Source organism: Glycine max, chromosome 19 (assembly GCF_000004515.6).
Source record: "Glycine max cultivar Williams 82 chromosome 19, Glycine_max_v4.0, whole genome shotgun sequence".
In the NCBI taxonomy this organism is placed as follows: Eukaryota; Viridiplantae; Streptophyta; class Magnoliopsida; order Fabales; family Fabaceae; genus Glycine; species Glycine max.
Genome location: NC_038255.2, coordinates 47,087,976 through 47,108,144, shown reverse-complemented (window position 1 = coordinate 47,108,144; position 20,169 = coordinate 47,087,976). Strand labels below are relative to the sequence as shown.

The 20,169-nt window shown below is 31.6% G+C and overlaps 3 protein-coding genes across 3 annotated transcripts; 1 reads left to right on the top strand and 2 right to left on the bottom strand.

Moving 5' to 3' along the window:
* Window positions 1-2,882: 2,882 nt before the first annotated feature.
* LOC100800433 (RING-H2 finger protein ATL5) lies at window positions 2,883-4,185 on the bottom strand. The gene has a single exon (XM_006605184.4). It carries the CDS (start codon window positions 4,014-4,016, stop codon window positions 3,387-3,389), a length of 630 nt encoding a protein of 209 aa, XP_006605247.1. The 5' UTR covers window positions 4,017-4,185; the 3' UTR covers window positions 2,883-3,386.
* Window positions 4,186-11,056: 6,871 nt separating this feature from the next.
* Window positions 11,057-13,486, top strand: LOC100799903 (epoxide hydrolase A). Its single transcript, XM_003554479.5, has 3 exons — window positions 11,057-11,717; window positions 11,833-12,074; window positions 13,036-13,486. Exons 1-3 carry the CDS (start codon window positions 11,253-11,255, stop codon window positions 13,280-13,282), a joined length of 954 nt encoding a protein of 317 aa, XP_003554527.1. The 5' UTR covers window positions 11,057-11,252; the 3' UTR covers window positions 13,283-13,486.
* Window positions 13,487-15,173: 1,687 nt separating this feature from the next.
* Window positions 15,174-17,194, bottom strand: LOC100306301 (60S ribosomal protein L18). The gene is made up of 5 exons (NM_001249772.2): window positions 17,083-17,194; window positions 16,915-17,004; window positions 16,705-16,833; window positions 16,422-16,604; window positions 15,174-15,566 (listed from the first exon to the last, which is right to left on the bottom strand). Exons 1-5 carry the CDS (start codon window positions 17,083-17,085, stop codon window positions 15,408-15,410), a joined length of 564 nt encoding a protein of 187 aa, NP_001236701.2. The 5' UTR covers window positions 17,086-17,194; the 3' UTR covers window positions 15,174-15,407.
* Between the last annotated feature and the right edge of the window lie 2,975 nt (window positions 17,195-20,169).

Below are 20,169 nucleotides of genomic sequence, written 5' to 3'. Positions count from 1 at the left end.
TAGATAAAAGTATTTAAATGTATCTTTTAATAAAGGAAAATATAGATTAAATTATTTAATATATTAGATTGTTATTTTTATTTTGAAAAGATATTAGTATAATAATATATTAGATTGATTAAAGATGATTATAATTAAAGATAATAGAAATAATAGATAAAGAAATATAGGTTAAATAAATTTTAAATTACGTATAATTCTTATATAATGATAAACAATTCATTCTCTTGAAAGCACACACATAAACGATTCATTTTGGTATTGGTGGGTTGCTCAAAGATTGAGAAAAATAAAGAAGTTGATAAATTCTTTTGATGCAACTGGTAGAGAAGAAGAAGAATAACAAATAATACAAATTTCTTGTTTCAAGAGGTGAGTAAAATAACTTTAGGATGAGAACCAATTTATATGCGTGTGTTATGTTCTAACCTCTGTGAATATTATATGTCAGTTATTATATTATGTATCTAAATGTTGTTATATGTGTGATTTCATATTATTAGTTGATTCTATTATTCTTGTGGTGTAATTTTGAAAATTATTATTGAATGCACGAAATTAGAAAGTTTGTTTGGTATTTTTTTAATGATATTCTTGTAATTTTGTGAGTTAGTCATCACCTTTTGGGAAGGATGATGATGTACATTTTATTATAACATTATAATATTAGATACTTTAATCTGAAAATGATAATTATTTATAGATACCTCCATGAGGGATGAGAAAGAAATTATGGATACCTCCATCTATGATGGGAAAGACAGTGAAACATCATACGTCATTGCATATAATATGAACTCATGCATTCTTTGAAGAATATAGAGTCTACACCAATTTCAGGAACCACAAAATTGAGTTTTGTGAATATCAGTATCACTAAGTTATATATGCTATATTTATTTGGATGCGATAAGGTATTGTCGTTTATTTAGATATTTTATTTATTCAAAATATTATGAATTGTGATTGTTTTAATATGATTTTTGGAGTGTATATACACACACATATATATAGTCTTATTTTAAATTTATTGCGAATATTATGATTGATTTTTCATATTATCGTGATTGAGAACAATACTATTTACGAATTTCTTTTAATTGTTATATTAACTGAAATTATTTTCTCATTATAAATATTATTTTCAGGATATGAGACATAAATTGTTAAGTCTGAGAAGACTTCAAGATATAATTTTTTTAGTTACATTTATTTTAATTTTGTCAATACTTCAAAACAAGACATTAGATATGACTATTTTCGTTATATATTTAGCATTTATTTAGTTTAGATGTTCATATTTTAAAGATAATATTTTCTTTTATAAAAATTTATTTATTTAACTTATTTTATTTTACATAAGATATTTTCAAACTATTATAATTTTGAGATTTTATATTCTTTTTAATATATTTTATTACAAATTATTATTGTAACAAAGGGTATTACAAACAAATTTATAAATTCTACAAAAAGGAAAAAAATTGTAATAGTACATTTTAACTATTCACATAAAATATTCTTATTTATTTTAGCATAATTGATTTAATTTATAATGCATAGCAATAGTCAATCATTGGATAAAAAATTGGAAACTAACAAGTTCTCACGGTCTTATTTTTAGGTTTTGCATTTCCCTATTTTTTCTCAAATCTCTTACATGCTCAACCCATTGTGCCCACTATAGACGGTGATTTAAAAACAGTTAAAATGTTTATTATTCTTTCTTTTACATTTTCCGACACAAATTTCAAGGGGAAACTCATTTTGACAGAACTCTAACCATTAGCCAAATGGTTACAAAAACTCAAAAGGAAGTGAATCAAGTTTTGAAAACTTATTGAAAACAAATTTGGCAAATCATGAATGGTATATTTCTTGAAAAAATGCAAACATGATTAATTCAATTAATAATTATGTTTGTTTTATCTTTAATCTTTAAAATATTTTAGATAATACTTTAAACATTAAAAAAATCATATAAATATTATAAGAATGAAAAAAATAAACATTATTTGCAAAAATTAAAAATAAAAAAAATAATTTTGTGATGATGAAAATAAAAAAAAACATAAAAATAGAATGATTAAAGATATATTTAAATACACTTGATATTTTTTTTATAATTCGTTTAGAGATTAAAAGTCAACAAGTGTTTTATCAACCAAATTTACGCAAAATGAATCTCTAGGAGATGGGGGAAAAATTGAATACAAATTTAAGTCTAGTTTAAGTGTAAATCAAATTACACGGCTCATATTTGAACATTAAATTATTATTAATCAAATATATAACATTGGGAAAAAATGATATCTTTGTTTACTATATTCCACAAGCACTCAGTGGAAGAAACAAAACATCCAATTACTTTATTGACGTTTGATTTTAGTCAGAGAATTAATTTTGATTTAAACTATGTTTAATAAAATTAGTTGAAAAAATAAAAAATTAGTCGGTAGATGAAAAGGTAGTTTATTGAATTATAAATATTAATAAAATTAACTATTAAAGTAGTTAAAAATTATAAAATGATAAAAAAATAATAAAATCATAATTTATTTAAAAAGATAATTAGAAAAAAATATATATTGAAGATAAAAATAAAAATAAATATAAAAAACTTAAAGTCGACTTTTAAAAAAACATTACTTTAAGTATAATTTCAAAAAATTATTAAGAAATTATTTCGTACAAGTTATATTTCTTTTGGATAAAAAGTTAAAGTTTACTTATTCATATAGTTTCGCATATAGAAATTGTTCATTTTAATCCTGCACGTACACTTTTTAATTTATTTATAATTTTTTTACATACACTTATTAGTCCCTACAATTTTGGAAAATTGGAACTAAAACAGATTAAACGAGCTTTAGATACGAAGATTAAAATATAAAAAGTTGTATAAACATAAAGATCAAACAAGTAATCAAATCAGAATTAATTCAAAAGAGAAAAATGACCATTGTAGCACCCGAACTTGCGTCCAAACATACACAGATTAAATACACCAACCCAGTGGTAAAGGTTAAACACAATTGAGATTGAGATTCTATAGAAAGTAACGCCATAACAAAAGGGATAACTCTTGCAAGCAACAGATGTTCTGTTTTTCTTTCCCAGCCTAGCCTGTATCATACAATCTATGGTTTCGGAAAACGAAAATGTTGTCCCTTTGTTTCAGCATCGATGAGTGGCTATGTCTTGTGATGATTTCAGGAATTTTATCATCCTTATGATCCATATGGCAAAGCACACTCACTCACTTAGAGCCTGTTTGAATAGAAAGGTAAAAGTGATTTTGAGAGTTTTTCAAAGCTTTTATATATCATATTTTCAGGAGAAAAACTCTCAAAAACCCTCTTGTATCCAAGCCAGGCATTGAAGTCTTAAACATTGCAAAACCTCTTCAATGACCATCTGAACCCTTGATCTCCGGTTACAGAATCCGACCCTCTTTCCACCTCTGGAATCTCTACGATTATATTTATACCCAACGGCTTTCTCGGGCACCCAATTGGCGGAGGCAAAGACGAAGAGGAGCAACCCTCACCCGCTTCGGAAACCGAAACCGAACCCGGTTCAGTGTCGGAAGAACCCGTGACCGGTTTGACCGGGGTTCGGCAGAGAGGACACGTGGAGTGCGACCCGATCCACGTGTCGATGCAATGAGCGTGGAAAGAGTGCTTACAATTCGGGAGCACGCGGCCCTCGTCGCCGTCGGAGAACTCCGATAAGCACACGGCGCAGTCCTGGAGAGAGCGGTGGGTGGCGGCGGAGAAAGTAAAAGTGGGAAGGGACTTGATGATGGAAGGGTCGAGGCACGGGTCGTCGAGAGAGGCGGCGGCGGAGGAATTGGTCGGAAGCGAATGAGAGAAGCGGCGGCGACGGCGGCAGAAGCGGACGTAGGTGTGGAAGAAAATAATGATTATTATGAGAATGAAGAGGAGAATGGCGGTGCCCACCATGACCTTGCCGTTGTGGGCATACTTGGATTCAACGTCTGGTTCCGTAGTCATGACGGAGAAAGAGTGAAGAGAGAGTAATGTGAATTTGACAATTTGTAATTTTAGTGGGAGCAAATGGGTCACTGGAGGAATTGCCCAATTGGAAGGCTTTTTATTTGGATCAAATCGATATATCTGCCTATATATATAATACGTGGAACCACTGATTGCTCATTACTTTTTATCTTTATATATTCTTACCACCTTCTTCGTGCAGATTTTTTTTTTATCTAAAATTGAATTTCAATGTTTATCTGCCATGCTTTTGTATCGTTTTGATAAGAATAAAGATTCTTTAAGACTCTCAAGGGTGTCTAGATAAACTCATTAAAGACAAAAAGATACTAAAAAGAAAAGAGAAAATTGATAAACATGATGAATAATGTGATAAAGAGAAAAAATGTGTATGTGTAAAAATAGAAAATGTAAATTAAAAAAAAAAAAACACCTCTATCCAGTTTTTCCACGTGATCATACACTAATTGGTTAACTTTTACTTTCGGCATATCTGGATGGAGAAATTGAGAGAGACATGCTTGCAAATTAGGATTCTCATGATGGTGCCTGTCCTAAGTCTCGCTAACAATCCTTGCCAAAGATAATTAAATGGGTTGGGCTCCTCTCCCGTTAAAGAAGAGGTTGATTAGGAAAGAAATAGACACGTCCAATGACTTCTCCATCAACTGGAGAGAATATTTTTTCCTAATTAAATGTATTAACTCTTTCTACAAATTGAGTTGTCGTCCGTGATTTAGCATAAGCGATTAAAATTTTGGATTATTTTTTTTTTAAATTGTCTTGTAAATCAAACCCTTAATTACTACTACAGACATACTTGAAATTATTATTATCCATATTCATTTATCTCTTTTTTTTTTTCTGGATAGTCGATGTCAAATTTTCTCAACTCGTGATCTCTGACACGCATCAGCAATTGTTCTGAAAAAGTCAAACAGTTCACCAAAAAATATGAGTCACAAAATTTAATCATTACTTATCTATCACACGCATTAACAATTGTAGGCATGGTCTCAAATCTTAATATTGATAGAAAGGGATGCAATAAGTCAATCTCATTGGTTGAATTTACCCTACGCGTTCCCTTCCTATTGGCTGCAACACCATGCTCTTTGTGATCATTCAGGAAAAAAAAAAAAAAGCATGCTCCTTGTGATATTCGACTATGCCTGGAGTTTGCTTTCCTCTTTCTGCAACATAAATATTAAATACACAGAAAAAATGTAAAATTAAATCATAACTTGAGTCTCAGATCAGCTTCGTTGGACTTATAATTGTCAAATGTTTTTATATTTAAAACATTAAACTTAAAATTAAATCATTATAATATTATTTGTCTATAGATAATCTTAAATTCATTCCAGATGTTTCTGTGGCCTCCTGGATGTAAGGCATTCGCTATCTCTTTTATGAGTTGCTTTCACTTTTTACTTTTAATTTGAAAAGTTATATGCTGCAAAGATAAGGAACCGTTTTTATTGTCACTAAGCATGTCGAGATTGATCATTGATTAAATGGCATCTCACATACATCATAATCTATGCATCCCACGCATGCTAACTAAAAAAAAATACCATATTGACATTTTCTTGTCTTATTAGGGGGAAAAAGGATCTGCAAAACTATATGGAGTGTGCTTATTTGGCTGATATACCACTAGTCCACTTGAAAGTTAAAACAGAGTACTAATCCACTTGGAGCTTTAATGCAAAAAGTACCATATTGACATTTTTCATTTTCTCACCCCCTCTCTCCCCTGGTCATGTTTGATTGGATCTTTTCCGGCAAAAAATTACATGCCATAGGATTGCAATTGCAGCAAGAGGGCCTAATTTAAACAGGTGTGAAAACTGAGAAAGCTTGGGAAAAGAGTAAAAAAGCAGAGAAAGAAAGGAGCACACACGTGACACAACTTGTTGGATGGCGTATTTGCTAGAAAACCGCAACTGAGTGGGCAATTTCCAAAAGTCTTCAAACAATTAGATTGTTTTCAAACAACATGTAGTTAACTATGGATAACGAAGCATGAGTAGTGTTAATCCAACTGTTCATTCCAAACCCAACAATAATGCTGCACCACAATTTTATTTTCAAACTATCGATGTGTGCTAATCCATGCCAAATATATTGTGTGCCTCTTACTGCATACAAGAGACGCAGTAAAGCTAAGTGGTGATGTGAGATAAGGCAATTGTCCCATTCAATTCAAGTGGGTTTCATTGAAAATGAATTACCTTCAATCCCTGTACATTTTGCAACGAAATAGGTTATACATTGTCCAATATTAATTAACTGTTACATGTGGATTCAGCTTTAATAAAACTCCTGTCCTTTTTTTTTTCATGCAAACTTTATTTTCAAGTCAATCATGTTAGAGGAACAATAAAATAATAAATGTAGATATTTCTCTCGAAGAGATTCAAACCTTAATTCATCACATTCTAAAAGACTAGGAGCATGTTTAGGAATTCATTGCAAAATTACTTTTGAAGAAAAAGTTATTTTGCCAACTGATCAATGTTGGTAAATATTTGTATTTTAATTTAAAATTTATAAATATATATTAATTCTATTTTATAAAATAATATTTATTTTAGATTCTTTTAAGATTTTGTTTTAATGAGTCAAACTAGTTTGTTATATTTGTTGTGACAACTATGGGTTGGTTTTCCAACGGTCATATTTTGTTGTTGTAAAATGCCTATATATATCTCTTTCCTCTTTTCTAGAAATGACAGAGAGACTGAGAGCTCTGGTTTTTTCTCCCTTGTCTCTTTCTTTTCCTATACAAAACTTATTTTTTGTGAGAGTAAGAGCATTGGTGTTCATAAGGTTCGGGGATCCTTTTGCTGCACACGATCGGAACCAAACGGGTTGTCGTATCTTGGGAGAGGAGCGCAATCAGAATTTCTTACCCGTGCAGTGGGGGCGTTTTCTCTCTAAGGATAGCGTTTACGCGCTTCAACTCAGGCTATATCTTTCTTCCCTTAATTTTTTTTCTTGTGCTTATTGTATGTTATAATGCATTATTCATGTGCTGTGAATTAAATTTAATTTACTACTGTTATTTTGTTATTTAATTCAAGACTGTGCATCTTCTTCGTATTTATTTTCCTTCATTTTTGTTTTATTTTTCCAACAATCAAGACCCTTATTTTTGGGTTCATTTTAGTTTTATCCGTTGAATTTACATTGGAATGCACGCCATAGCATTTTTCACTGCAAATCAAGCACGCACTAATTCATTCTTGTATACCCAATCTTATTAGTACTCTCACCCTTTTCATATACGAGCATACCTCATTTTTTGAGAATTATAAAGTTTTTGGCGGGGCTTCAACAAGAAACTTCTCTTCTTTCCGCCTTATAGAGTTTCTTTAGTGAAAATTTGTTAAACCCCACTCAGTACAAAAAAGGGATATTTGGTACAGATAAAATTCAGTGCAATCTGTATTGTTTGTAAATGAAGACAGATAACTCGAGAATTTGAAACAAAAAAGTGGTTCCAAATTATAAAGCCAAATGCTAGTAAGTTATCTGCCAGTAAGCAACAATAACATATCGACAACAGGATCATCCAATCCAATGGGATCAGATAAGAATCTTTGGGAATAGAACAGTACAGCAGATTGTCACTGTATACAAACATAAAATACATCGTTGCCACTTGCCACTCAAGTTGGCCTGGCTATATACAGTTTTCTTTATGATTCAGTGCACCGTTTGGTAGGAAAGCCCTAGTTTACGGCAAAAAAAACTTTTAACTTTTTATATAATTTTGAGATTCCAGAAAGAAACCAAACTTATACATGTATCGTTTAACAAAAATATATATCCATTAGAATTTGGAGGAGAAAGTGCAAAAAAGCACAATGTAAAGTGAAAAAGCAACGGAGGAAATGTCAAGTGAGAGGCTTTTTGGATTCCGATTCCAAAATAATTTAGGTAAAGATGCTGCACTTATCTATCGGAATTGTGGTCTCCGCGAATGTGTTTGTAACACGACTCATTATTCATGCAGAGAGATCCCCCACCCCCACCCGATTGCTTGTGTTTCTTGGCTTATTCGGAATAGAAAGTTAGAAGCATCTCCTAACTGAAAATATATATATATATGGGTTACGATGCAAAAGGAATAGAGAGATAGAAGTAAACAGAGAGAAGTATTTGTAGAGTATTTCAAATAAATGATAATTTATGTACCATTATTCTTTCAGTTATTCCATTCCCACTGTAGTTTTACTGTAAGCTATTATAATGCTTGAAATTAGAAGATATTGTATTGAAACTTGTACAAAATATCTCCAATGCACATCTTTTTTTAGGGTGTTTGATAGCTTACCTTGTTTCACTAATTTAGCTTGCACCGCCTCCCTCCATCAACAAAATGAATAATGAAAATAAAAAATAATCTCAATAAATTGACTTGACTCAATCTTATGTCATACATTATGGGGTCTTAATTAAGTTAGTTTCGAATTTAAATCTATCAAATTTCAAGTTGAGACAAAACATTTGTCAACATTCTCATAGGAAAATAAGAGTTTTTTTTATAGTAAAAAGAGTATAGTATCATCTATAAATTAAAGTAGATTTTAGAAGATAAAAGGCTTAATGATCCCTGCCAAAGAAGCATAAATTGGAAAGTTAACTCATAGATATTAGGATTACCATTTTGTTATCAATTTAGAAACATTCATAATTTAAAAAATATTTACATTATCAATTAATAAAAAAAATATTGATATAATTTTTAAATAATTATTTTAAAAATAAAGTAAATTATATATGGTAATTGTTATTGTGAAATTGTTTTCCACTATTTAGTGTATAATTCACTTTCTTTTTAAAAAAATATGACAATCTTGTTAACAAAAAAAAGTTTAATGTGTATATATAAAAACAATATAAAATAATTTTATAAAATTATCTAATCATAAATCATTAATTATCAATCATCGATATGATTTATAAGGCAATTATTCGTAACAATAAATTTTTTTACCGGATACCGTTAATGTATTACTTTTTTTTTCTTTCTAAAAAGAATAACAATCACTTATAAAGTAATAATATCATTATGAGATTGAAAGAATCTGAATACGCCTTTTTTAGCAGGCTGCATTGTCGTTGGGCCTGTTAATTTGAGCCTCTATATCCAAACGCCATTAACATTTCAATGGGCTAGAAGTGCGGTAAATTCAAACCTTAAGAAATAGAGTGAGATATTGCCATTAGCAGTATCTCTTTGGCTATTGGCATTACCCACGCGGATGCCTTTTAACTGTATTTCCAAATTGCTCCTTGAACGGAAACACAAATGTTTCCGTCGTGTATTGATTTCTTCATCCCATTTACAAAACAGAAACGAATTTTTCACCCCAAAAATACAAAAAAAAAGTTTATCCAAATAATACATGTAAGAAAATATTTACATGGATAATATAAAATACCGTATAAGGTGAGAAATCGGTTTTCCCGAAACTGATTTCTCACTTGCACATATTTTTCTAAAGTGTGTTTTTTTTATTTCGATTTTTTTTTAAATAACTATTTTCTGTTTTAATTTTTTATTTTACTAATTTATAAAAAATTAATTTATCTAGAATATTATTTAAGAAAAATACATGTATTTAAATACTTAATATAAATATAATTTAGTTAAATATTTGTAGAAAAATGAATATCTTATCTAGAATAACATTTAGGAAAAATCAATATATTTAAATAATCAATATAAATATAATTTATTTAAATATTTATAAAAAAAACATATATTTAAGTATTCTTTCTTCTAAATAAATTAGATACATAAAATATGTTCAATTCAACTTGTTGGTTGTATATGTTTTTTTTTAAATTTAAAATATGTATTTTAATAATCAAATAAAATGAAAATAAAAAAGAATTGAAACGTATGTTAGGGTGAGCTATTGTCCAGTATTTTTGTTGCAGGTTTGAAAATTTATGAAATAAAATTGTGTTTTTATTATTCTTATTTTTTTGTTATTTTACAAAACAAAAATGTAATTTCTTCTCACAAAATCCCCACCCCATCCAAATGGAAATGTATTTCCATTTTGGCAAAAAATTCTCATACCCTTTCCCCTACCCCCTACACACAACACTAACACTCACAACAATAAAACATCACAGACACTCATATGTGTTCTAGATCTAAGTTGGGTGGGGGTCATGGGGGGATGGGTGTTGCCAAGGAGAGTGGTGCGGGGGAGGGTGGCGGCATGTGTGGGTTGGGGTGGGGAGAGGGTTTTGGATCTGAGGAGAAGGAAGGGGGTATGGGAATTTGGTAAGTGGGCAAAAGAGGAGTTTTCTCAAGGTTGATAATACCAATAGTAAGGATTGGTGGTGCGAACAGTAGTTCCCAATGGAGTGTCTAATCTTCGAATTGAAAAACATATTACAGTAATTGTAAAGGGTCTAAGAAGAATACAAATGTGATTTCGCTTTCAGGCAAGCCTAGAAAAAAAAAAGTGTAAAAACAATTTGGGAATCAGATTAGAAAAGGCAAGAATCGGATCATCTAAGGTAAAATCATTTGGAATTTTTGCTTAAAGAAAAAGAGTGAAGTTCGAACCGAGACAAGCCTCCACACTTGTTTCCAAAAGGTAAAAAGAAAAAAAAAATCCCTTTCCCACTAATCATCTAAGCGTTTGTTAGGAGAGGAATTTTTCGTTTTCCAAGAATTATAAAAAACTTGATTTCTCAAATTTAGCATGCGTTTTAAAAAAAATAACATTTATGAAAATTCTAAAAAAAAAAATTCATGAGGAGGTGAAAATATTACTTTTTAAATTTTAATTATTTTTTATTATAATAAAAATATTATGTTATTCATTATTAAATTATATAATGTGATAAACAATTAAAAATAATTAAATAAAAATGTGCATAACTGTGATTCTTCTAAAATTGATCTAAAAATTTCTAAAAACAATCAAATACATTATATTTATCCTCAGAAAATATAATTCGGAAGATTCATAATTTTGGGGTAAGAAAAAACGTGAACCCTATCAAACACTTGATAAATTCCTTCTAACAGCATATTCTACTTACGGCGCGAATACAAAGACACAGGAAAAGGAAAAGCAAAGCAGAGGAGTTCAATCCAAATAAACCACGTCGTCTAAAGTCCAGTCCATATCGCGTTATCAAAGTTGTTTTTTTTTCTTTTTCTGAGAGCGACAGAAAGTGGAGAAGAAAAAGATGGAGAAAATAGAGCACAAAACGGTGAGGACGAATGGAATAAACATGCACGTGGCATCCATTGGGTCAGGCCCAGTTGTACTGTTCCTCCACGGCTTCCCGGAGCTTTGGTACACGTGGCGCCACCAGCTTCTGTCCCTCTCCGCCGTGGGCTACCGGGCCATCGCCCCCGACCTCCGCGGCTACGGCGACACCGACGCCCCGCCCGACGCTTCCTCGTACTCCGCCCTCCACATCGTCGCCGACCTCGTCGGGCTTCTCGACGCTTTGGGAATCGAGCGAGTTTTTCTGGTGGGCCATGACTGGGGAGCCTCCATAGCCTGGCATTTCTGCTTGCTGAGGCCCGATCGTGTGAAGGCCCTCGTCAACATGAGCGTCGTGTTCCGCCCCAGAAACCCTAATCGAAAGCCCATTCAGAGCCTCAGGGCCATCATGGGCGACGATTACTATATCTGCAGGTTCCAGGTAAATAATAATTCAAGTCCTAATTTTTTTCATCGGCAAATATTAGTTACTCGCTAATTTTTCCTTCTCCCTTTGTTAATAATAAGTAGTACTTTGTTATTTGGTTGTGCTGTAGAAACCTGGGGAGGTTGAAGAAGAGTTTGCACGTGCTGGTGCTGCGAGAATTATAAAGACATTTATTGCATCTCGCGATCCACGACCACCTTGTGTGCCTAAGGAGATAGGATTTGGTGGTTCACCTGACCTTCGTATTGATCTACCTTCGTGGCTGACCGAAGAAGATGTCAATTATTATGCCAGCAAATTTGAACAGAAAGGTTTCACTGGCGGCCTAAACTACTATCGCGCTATGGACCTGTAAGTTTCTTCTAGTTCGACGTAGGAAACATTGCTATACTTACTACAAAGTAACCTCCTGTTCTGTAGATTCAACTTTAAAGTTTATTTTAGTAAGACTTGAGTTTTTCTTAGAAGCAAAGCATGAACTTAAATCAATACTACTACTACTGCGTGATAGTTCTTTCTTTTATCCTCTCAAATATCCCAATTTCTTCTCTGGTTCTTAAATTCCTTTTGCATGAACTGATTATGAATAAATTGTTCCTAATGATTCTATTTAGAGCACTGATAAACGTTACCCCAAATGGGTACATAGGGTGCAAGGAAGAGAGATGAAAAAAAAAAGTGTGCAGATAAGACTAATGTAGTCCGAATAAGGCTTGAGCATTTCACACCTTCAGGCTTGTTTTGTGAGGTTAAGTTAGACTTTAACTCTAAATTCTAAGATGGTCTAAGAGTCTATTCTACTTTCTGTTATTGTGTCACCAATATTTGTCTATGCTCTAGAAGTTTATTCCTAGGCGTGAGGGGTTGTTATTGTGCCACCCTCATTTTTCCGCACTCCTCATATGCAATCCTTGGCCTGGGAATGATATGGCTAATGTAGGCTTGGACACTCTTTGAGTGTGACAGATCTCATAAGTGATGCGATGGAAAATAAAGAGAGACAAGAAAAAAATGAAGTAGAAAATGATATAGAAGAATAAGTGAGTGTATGTTTATATTTATTTTTAATGTTCAACAACAATTGAGTTTGTAATAAAAGGGTATGTTTGGGAGTAGCTTTCATAAGTTATTTTTGATGCAGTAACTGAACCTGACTTGTAGTACCGTATGTATGTACCAAGAAAATAAGTTCAGAATATAATTGTTTTCTTTTTCGATGAGATTATCAGTTTGTTATTAGGTTTTTGCTAATTTATTTTGTTGAAGGATGTGTATGTAGTCTGGTAAATTCTTTTTTTTCTTTTTTCTGCAGAACCTGGGAGCTCACAGCAGCATGGACTGGAGTACAGATTAAGGTACCAGTCAAGTTTATTGTGGGAGACCTTGACATTACATACAACACTCCAGGTGTTAAGGAGTATATACATAATGGTGGCTTTAAGAGAGACGTACCATTCTTGCAAGAATTGGTTGTGATGGAAGGAGTAGCTCACTTTATAAATCAGGAAAGGCCCCAAGAGATCAGCGCGCATATATACGACTTCATCAAGAAATTCTAATCCACGTTATTATCCTTCAGAAGTATACCGTGCACAAGTCATTAATAATTCCTGTAATCCTGACTTGGATGCACTGTTTCTCAAGCTTGTATCAATGTCATCTACACAACTTCTGGCGTAATGCCAAGGTTTCTTTTCTTAATTTGGCTTGTATAAAAATAAAAATATTTAGTGCATTTAACTAAGGGGACGTTTGGCAGGAAAGCACTTTTTCATGTTGGGAAATCAAGAATCTTGAGAATCATATTTCTTGGAATCTTTAGATCAATTTCCTGAAAATAAAAAAATTATGAATATTTTTATCGATAATTTTAATTATTTATCACATATAATTTAATAAAAAATAAATTGATGTTTCTATTATAGTAAAAGAAAAATTAAATTCGAAAAAGTAAGATTTTCATTTTTTATTATAAGAAAGTTTTTGTGAGAAATTAAGTTTTCAACTTATAATTTTTGAAAAACTAAACTTTTCTTTTACTAAATGTCTCCTTTGAGTTTTAAAACTTATACCCACACCCCCTCCTTCCATGATGCCACGGTTGAATCAATCCTAACTCCCAAGTGGTAGATTTCTTTCTCTCTATATCGTCGTCAGTACTCGTTAATGTGGTGGTAGCGATTGACAGTCGCAGTAATAATTTGGTATAATAGAATGAGCTTAAAATGACAACAATAATGCGGGAAAAAACGAAAGGAAATGGTTGGGGTTGATGGTCTCATACTTTCAATTTGAGGCCCCGAAACACACCAAACGAAAACTGACTTGATTGACCATGCTATTGTAGACACAACAAGCAACAGTGAGTCAATAAAAATAGATTAAATAATAAACTTGCCACCTTATTAGATACTTTAAAATGAAAAAAATAAATTAATATTAAACAGAATAGAACAACACATTCTTATGAAATTTGACTTTATTGTTATTTCATTTCTACAAATATCGTTCTTGAGAAGCAAACCATGTTTAGCTCGATCAGACATGAAATTTAAACACCTTCCCTAATATTAATTATATTAAAAACTTAATTCATCACATTATATACAATACTAACGTTAAATGGAACCACCTTAAATATCTATCTTAATTCAAACAATCTAAATAAATAAGAGTAAATTATATTCGACACTTTTTTTTTTCACCCTAAAAAAAATTCCGCTTAACTCACTCTTAAACATTGTTTAATAATTTAACAAAAAATAAACAAATATTAAACTTAACAAAAAATAAACAAATATTGAACGTGTTCTCAACAAAACCTATTAATTAAATATGATTCTTATTTTAAAATTTTAGTGTTTTATTTTTGCATTTATATTTTTAACTTCTTTTTTGAAATATTTATTTTTGATATTTAATATAATATCTTACTCAAAAATTACCTTTTCTAATGTTAACAACAATAAAATAAGAATTAAATATTAAAAATAATAATTATTACCTCAAAAAAAATCTATTCATAGGATTAATTATTAATTTATTATTAAATATTTAATAAAAATATTAAAATAATTTTATTTGCTTACCTATTTTAATTGTCGTTTAACAAAAGAAAATAAAAATAATGTAAAAAAATATGAATACAATTTGAAAAAAAAAAAAACATGAGATGCAAGTATAATTTACTCAATAAATAATTTAGTCCCACTCTAATAATTTTTTTAATATCATTAGGTTCGTTCCATTATCCTTCATTCCATCCATAATGAGATAAAAAATACCAGTTTGAGGTTTATAATGGGCACCCATAATAGAATACAGGATATAAAGGGGCGACAATTCATTAAATAATTTAATCCCACTCTTAATAAAACGGACACTCCCTGTCTGGTCCTCTATAGCAACACATAACAAAATAGGAATATACAGAGATTAAAAATAAAAAATTAGATGAAAACTTGGCAAAATCACAACTGAAGCAGACCAATAGCTACTCTTTAATCCTCCTCTCAAAAGTAGTTTGTGCTAGAACAAAATTGTTCGGGGAAAGCGTTTCAATTTTTTTCCCATAGAGAAGGAAAAATAAAAACTAAAATTAACAGATTGTTCCAAAAAACAAGAAAACAATACATAATGATCATAAGTTAAAAGGAAAAGTCCTTCATGTTTGAGCTCCAGAACTCAAACTCTAAAGCCTCTGCTATTCCTTCTTCCTCTGGCCCGCTCAAATTTCCTTCCCTTTGCACGGACATAGGGCTTGGTGTGGCTATGGGGCACACCAGGAGCTGGTCCAAAGTGCTTGACAGCCTCACGCGCATTCTTGGGACCTCTAAGAAGAACCTGAAACATCATTCCAAAACAAATGTCATGCTATAGACACATCATTTTTAACAATTTCCTTACTGCAGGTAAAAGGCAGACCTTGCATTATTATTTTCTTCTTCCTACTGCAACAACATAGAATAGCAAGACAACTAGAACCACAAACAACAAGAATGATACATAATTTTGTTTGTGGGTCTAGTTGTCATGAAAGTGGATCTACATTTAGTTAATTGCCATTTCAACCTTTGCAACTTTTAACACTTTAAGTTGGATCAACACTTACAACACTAGATTGGCAGGAAAGTGGATGAACTAAATTACAAGTTAGAAACAGAAAGTAGAACCGTTTTAGCATTAAGTTATATAAGAAAATTTGCTGACAAGGAAAATTATGCATCATCCTTGTCCTTGGTCCACATGAACACGATTAAGACAAATAAATTGTAGACTTAGAATACATTAATCATCCAGTTGAATTTCACTATCACAAAGATTAGGGGCCAATAACCCAGCACAACCAACATGATTATCCAGAATGTATGAACAAAGTAACTCATTACAAGGGTAAAGTGCACAAAAGGTTATACAGAGGAAGAACTGCTAGCAGGGGACGAGAAAACACAAAAATTGCTACTTGTTCAGACAAAAAAAAAGTCAAAGTTAAAGGCCAACATAACCTTTACAACAAGATAACATATAGTGACATGAAGTTCGTTAGTCATTGTCATTGTTATGTTTTGTTCACATAATAACTCATAAGTTACAACCTGAGGAGCCTTATCTAATGTATTAACTTTAGCTACTCATCTTTTCTCTTATGTGTTTATAGAGAAGTTTATATAAAAAAAAAAAAAGTGACAAAAACCATACCGTGTTTTGGCCAAGTGGAGCTCTAAGAGCCAGTTGATCAAAGGTGAGGCACTCCCCACCAGCCTTCTCAATTCTAGCTCTGGCAGTTTCAGTGAACCTCAAGGCAGTTACCTTCAGAGCAGGGACTTCATAAACCCTAATGTCATCGGTCACGGCACCAACAACCACAGCTATCTTATCCTCCTAATGAATTAAATCCAAAGCAAAAACATCAATGACTATATTCGTTATCATCTCAAATGCCAAAAATTAATGATATTGAAGTAAAGAGACGGGTAGGTACCTTTCCCTTCGTGTAACGGATCAATCTAGAGAGGGATAGCGGGGGCTTGTTGACCTTGCTCATGAAAAGGCGCTTGAGGACAACAGCATTGAAGTTACTCCCAGTCCTCCGAACAAGAAAACGGTACAGCTGAAAACAGAAGGAACATGGCAAATATCAATCTCTAATTCATTCATTCAGAGTGATGCGCGAGATTTAGAAGAAAGGTACCTTGACGAGAAGCTTGAGGTAGATATCATCGGATTTGGGGGCGGTTCGCTTGGTCTTCTTGGACTTACCTCCTGCCTTCAAATCGATTCCCTGCAATCAAGTTCAAGAACTCAGTCAGATCAACTCTCCAAGGATGAGGGATGGTGACGCCGTTGAAGCGAAACATACCATTGCGGATGGAGTTGCTTGCCGCCACTGCTGCTGCCACTAAGCGATAAAAGTGTGCTAGGGTTTTGTTTGGGGTTAGATGAATTTATTTGACAAATTTTCCCACGGGCTTTTAGGCATTTAGCCCCTTCTAATACCCAGAAGAGGAAATAAAAAACGGACTCAACTCGGGTCACATCCACGACCCGTTTAGTGAAACAACAGTGCCTATGAAGGATATTTTTTTTTCTTTTTGTACAATTATGATGGGATGTTTTGAGAAATACTATTTATACAATTAAATTTTATAATATTTTTTATACATTTATGTTTTATTTTCTTTGGTATATATTAGTTATTACTTATTTTTATTTTATTTTACACTTTCCGATTATGTAAATTGTATGAAAAAATTGCACATATTTTTTTACCAATTATCAAATGTTAAATTATCAATAATATAATATAATTTTGTTGTATGTAGATAGATTTTGTGAAACATTTCATCTTTCTTATCAAATATAAATGTTTTTTATTTTATTTTTCCATTCAAGCATATAATTCAATCTAAACTTTCTAGATGCTCATAAAATAGTTGTGTTGACAGATAAAATTATCTACTAAAAAATATTTTTTCATATAATTATTAATTAGTATTTATTTGAAAACTTGTATAAAATAGGTGTTAGTGTGGTTAATTGCCACCTAATAGGTCTCTTGTATCCTTATTTATTTAATATATTATTAAATAATTTTTTTTATCATATTATTAATATAAAGTATTTGTTGTCATTATTGATGATTAATCTTTGTCAAAAAATTTAATTGGTTATCTTTAGTGAAGTTCTTCTTTTTTAATCACATTTTTTTCATCCACAAAATTCGAACACAACACTTTATTTAAGAGAATCGAATCTAATATCACTCGAATCAATAAGTTTAAAGAAATAATGTCAAACTAATATATTTATAACTTTAAAGTTAGATAAAAAAAATTGAAAAAATAAAAAGTCACAAATTCTTTATTGTTGATGCCTAACTTGAATATATAGCATTGTTGTTCTTCAAGTTAATTGATTAAAGGGTATTATTAGGTTTTTTTTTATCAACAAGGTGAATTTTATAAAGGAATAGAAAAATGAGGTACTAGGGTCATCCATCCCTTACAATCACTTACATTTCGAAGCCCAACTATCTCATCTAAAAAGTTAGATTTATAGGGGAAAAAAAACCTTTTATAATCTCCCCTTCGAACCCAAGCATCCTTAAACTCTTTGTGTATTGCTATGTTCACCAATTTACTCTCAAAATCTTCAACCACATGTGTTTGTCACTCAAATCATTTTTTCTCCATTTAAAGTCTGAATGTCACACATCTATTTCCCACTTCTCATATTTACTAACACTTAATGTTGTTGTTTATAATTTAAAAGCAACATAGGATATGAAGTAGCTAGGTTCGCTTTCTTCAACCACCAATCAATCTAAAATCTAAAACCCCCTTGCTCCCTACCTTCCACCCCTACCATTTTGTCAAACCATTTTGTGTTGTTCAAACCCCCACATGCTAATCAACCATTACTCCACCAAGTTGAGACATTAGCTTGCACTTCCTTGCCAAATAAACATTCCCAACCACCATACTTTGTCTCCATCATTTTGCTCCAAAGATTATCTTTTTGAAAGAATAAACTCAATTTCCATAGCCAACAAAGCATCTTTAAAGGTGCTAATGTCTTTAATTCTCAACCCACCATGTTCATTTGGACTACAGACTTTCTTCCATTTTATTCAATTAACTTTCTCACTATCCTCTTTGCCTCCCCACAGCTGTTTTAATATTTTCTCTGTTGTCTTGTCTTTGTTGTTGAGAGTTAGTTGCACTCCCGTGTCTGTGCTGTGTTCAAAGCTATTTTTAAACAGAGTGGCACTTCTACTGATTTGATTTACCATCTGTCTTTTCAGCATGTGTTCAACTGCCATCTTGTGGTGCTGCTGCGTAATTTATAAAGAAATTAAAAATGATAGATTTTGATATAAATGTCTACTGTTAAGATTGAATTAGATATATAAAATCTAATGACAATATATTATTTTAAGTTGGCTAAAATTATAAATTGTGTCAAAATAGACCCTATCGAATAAATATTAAAACTTGAGTTGATATAGCCAAGTACAGGTTGGCCATACCATACTTCTGGATGGTTGGTTTTTAAATGATACTATAAACCATCAATTTTATCATTAAAGTATTGTTCTCTCTCCTAAATAATCCCTAAAGTAAAAAAAAAATTATATATACTATAAGTAATTCTTTAAGTATTAGAAATTATGCTCCTTAGTTTCTTGATTATTGAGAAATCCTTCAGATTAGCCCCTCAATATTAGTAAAATTAACAATTTAAAGATTAATTTGGTGGATATTTCATACTTTAAAGATCACTTTTATGGGGGACAAAACCAAATCCATGCAGGCAAAAATTTGGATAGTACCCGTGTTAGAGGTCACACACGCACGCGCGCACCCAGAAAGAGATATATATATAATCAACAAGATATATATATAATCAACAATCCCCGTTAGGACATTTTTATTCAAAACCTCTTCTATCATCGAAATATCATTTCATATCTAAACTTTTAATTTCACATAAACTTTTGGCTCAACCTTTTTCCAATCTACTTCAAATCTTCAATTGAACACTGTATACACTTCAGGAAATCAAGCACTAGAAAGTTATATTCACTTGGTAGTCGTTTCTAGTGCTTAACAAGCTAAGCCTCTAATGGTTGAAAAGAACAAGGCCGTTGCTTCCAGCACCCAAAACTTGTTTCTTCTTGCACCCTATTTTGGCTTTTGGATTGACCAATTCAGAATGTAAAATTGTATTCTGGATTAGCTACATCGTTCGGCTTCCCGATAGCCAATCCAAAAGGTGAAAAAAAAAAAACATCCCACAAAGGTATCATGAAGCAATTTTTGAGGTGCAGAAGTAGCAGCAAAAAATAAGCACGAGAGCTTATCTTAATAAGAGCGTGTAAAGGTTACCGATGGAGATGGCCTAATGTCATCTCAAATGGAGAACTTATCTTGTTTATGTTTATTAA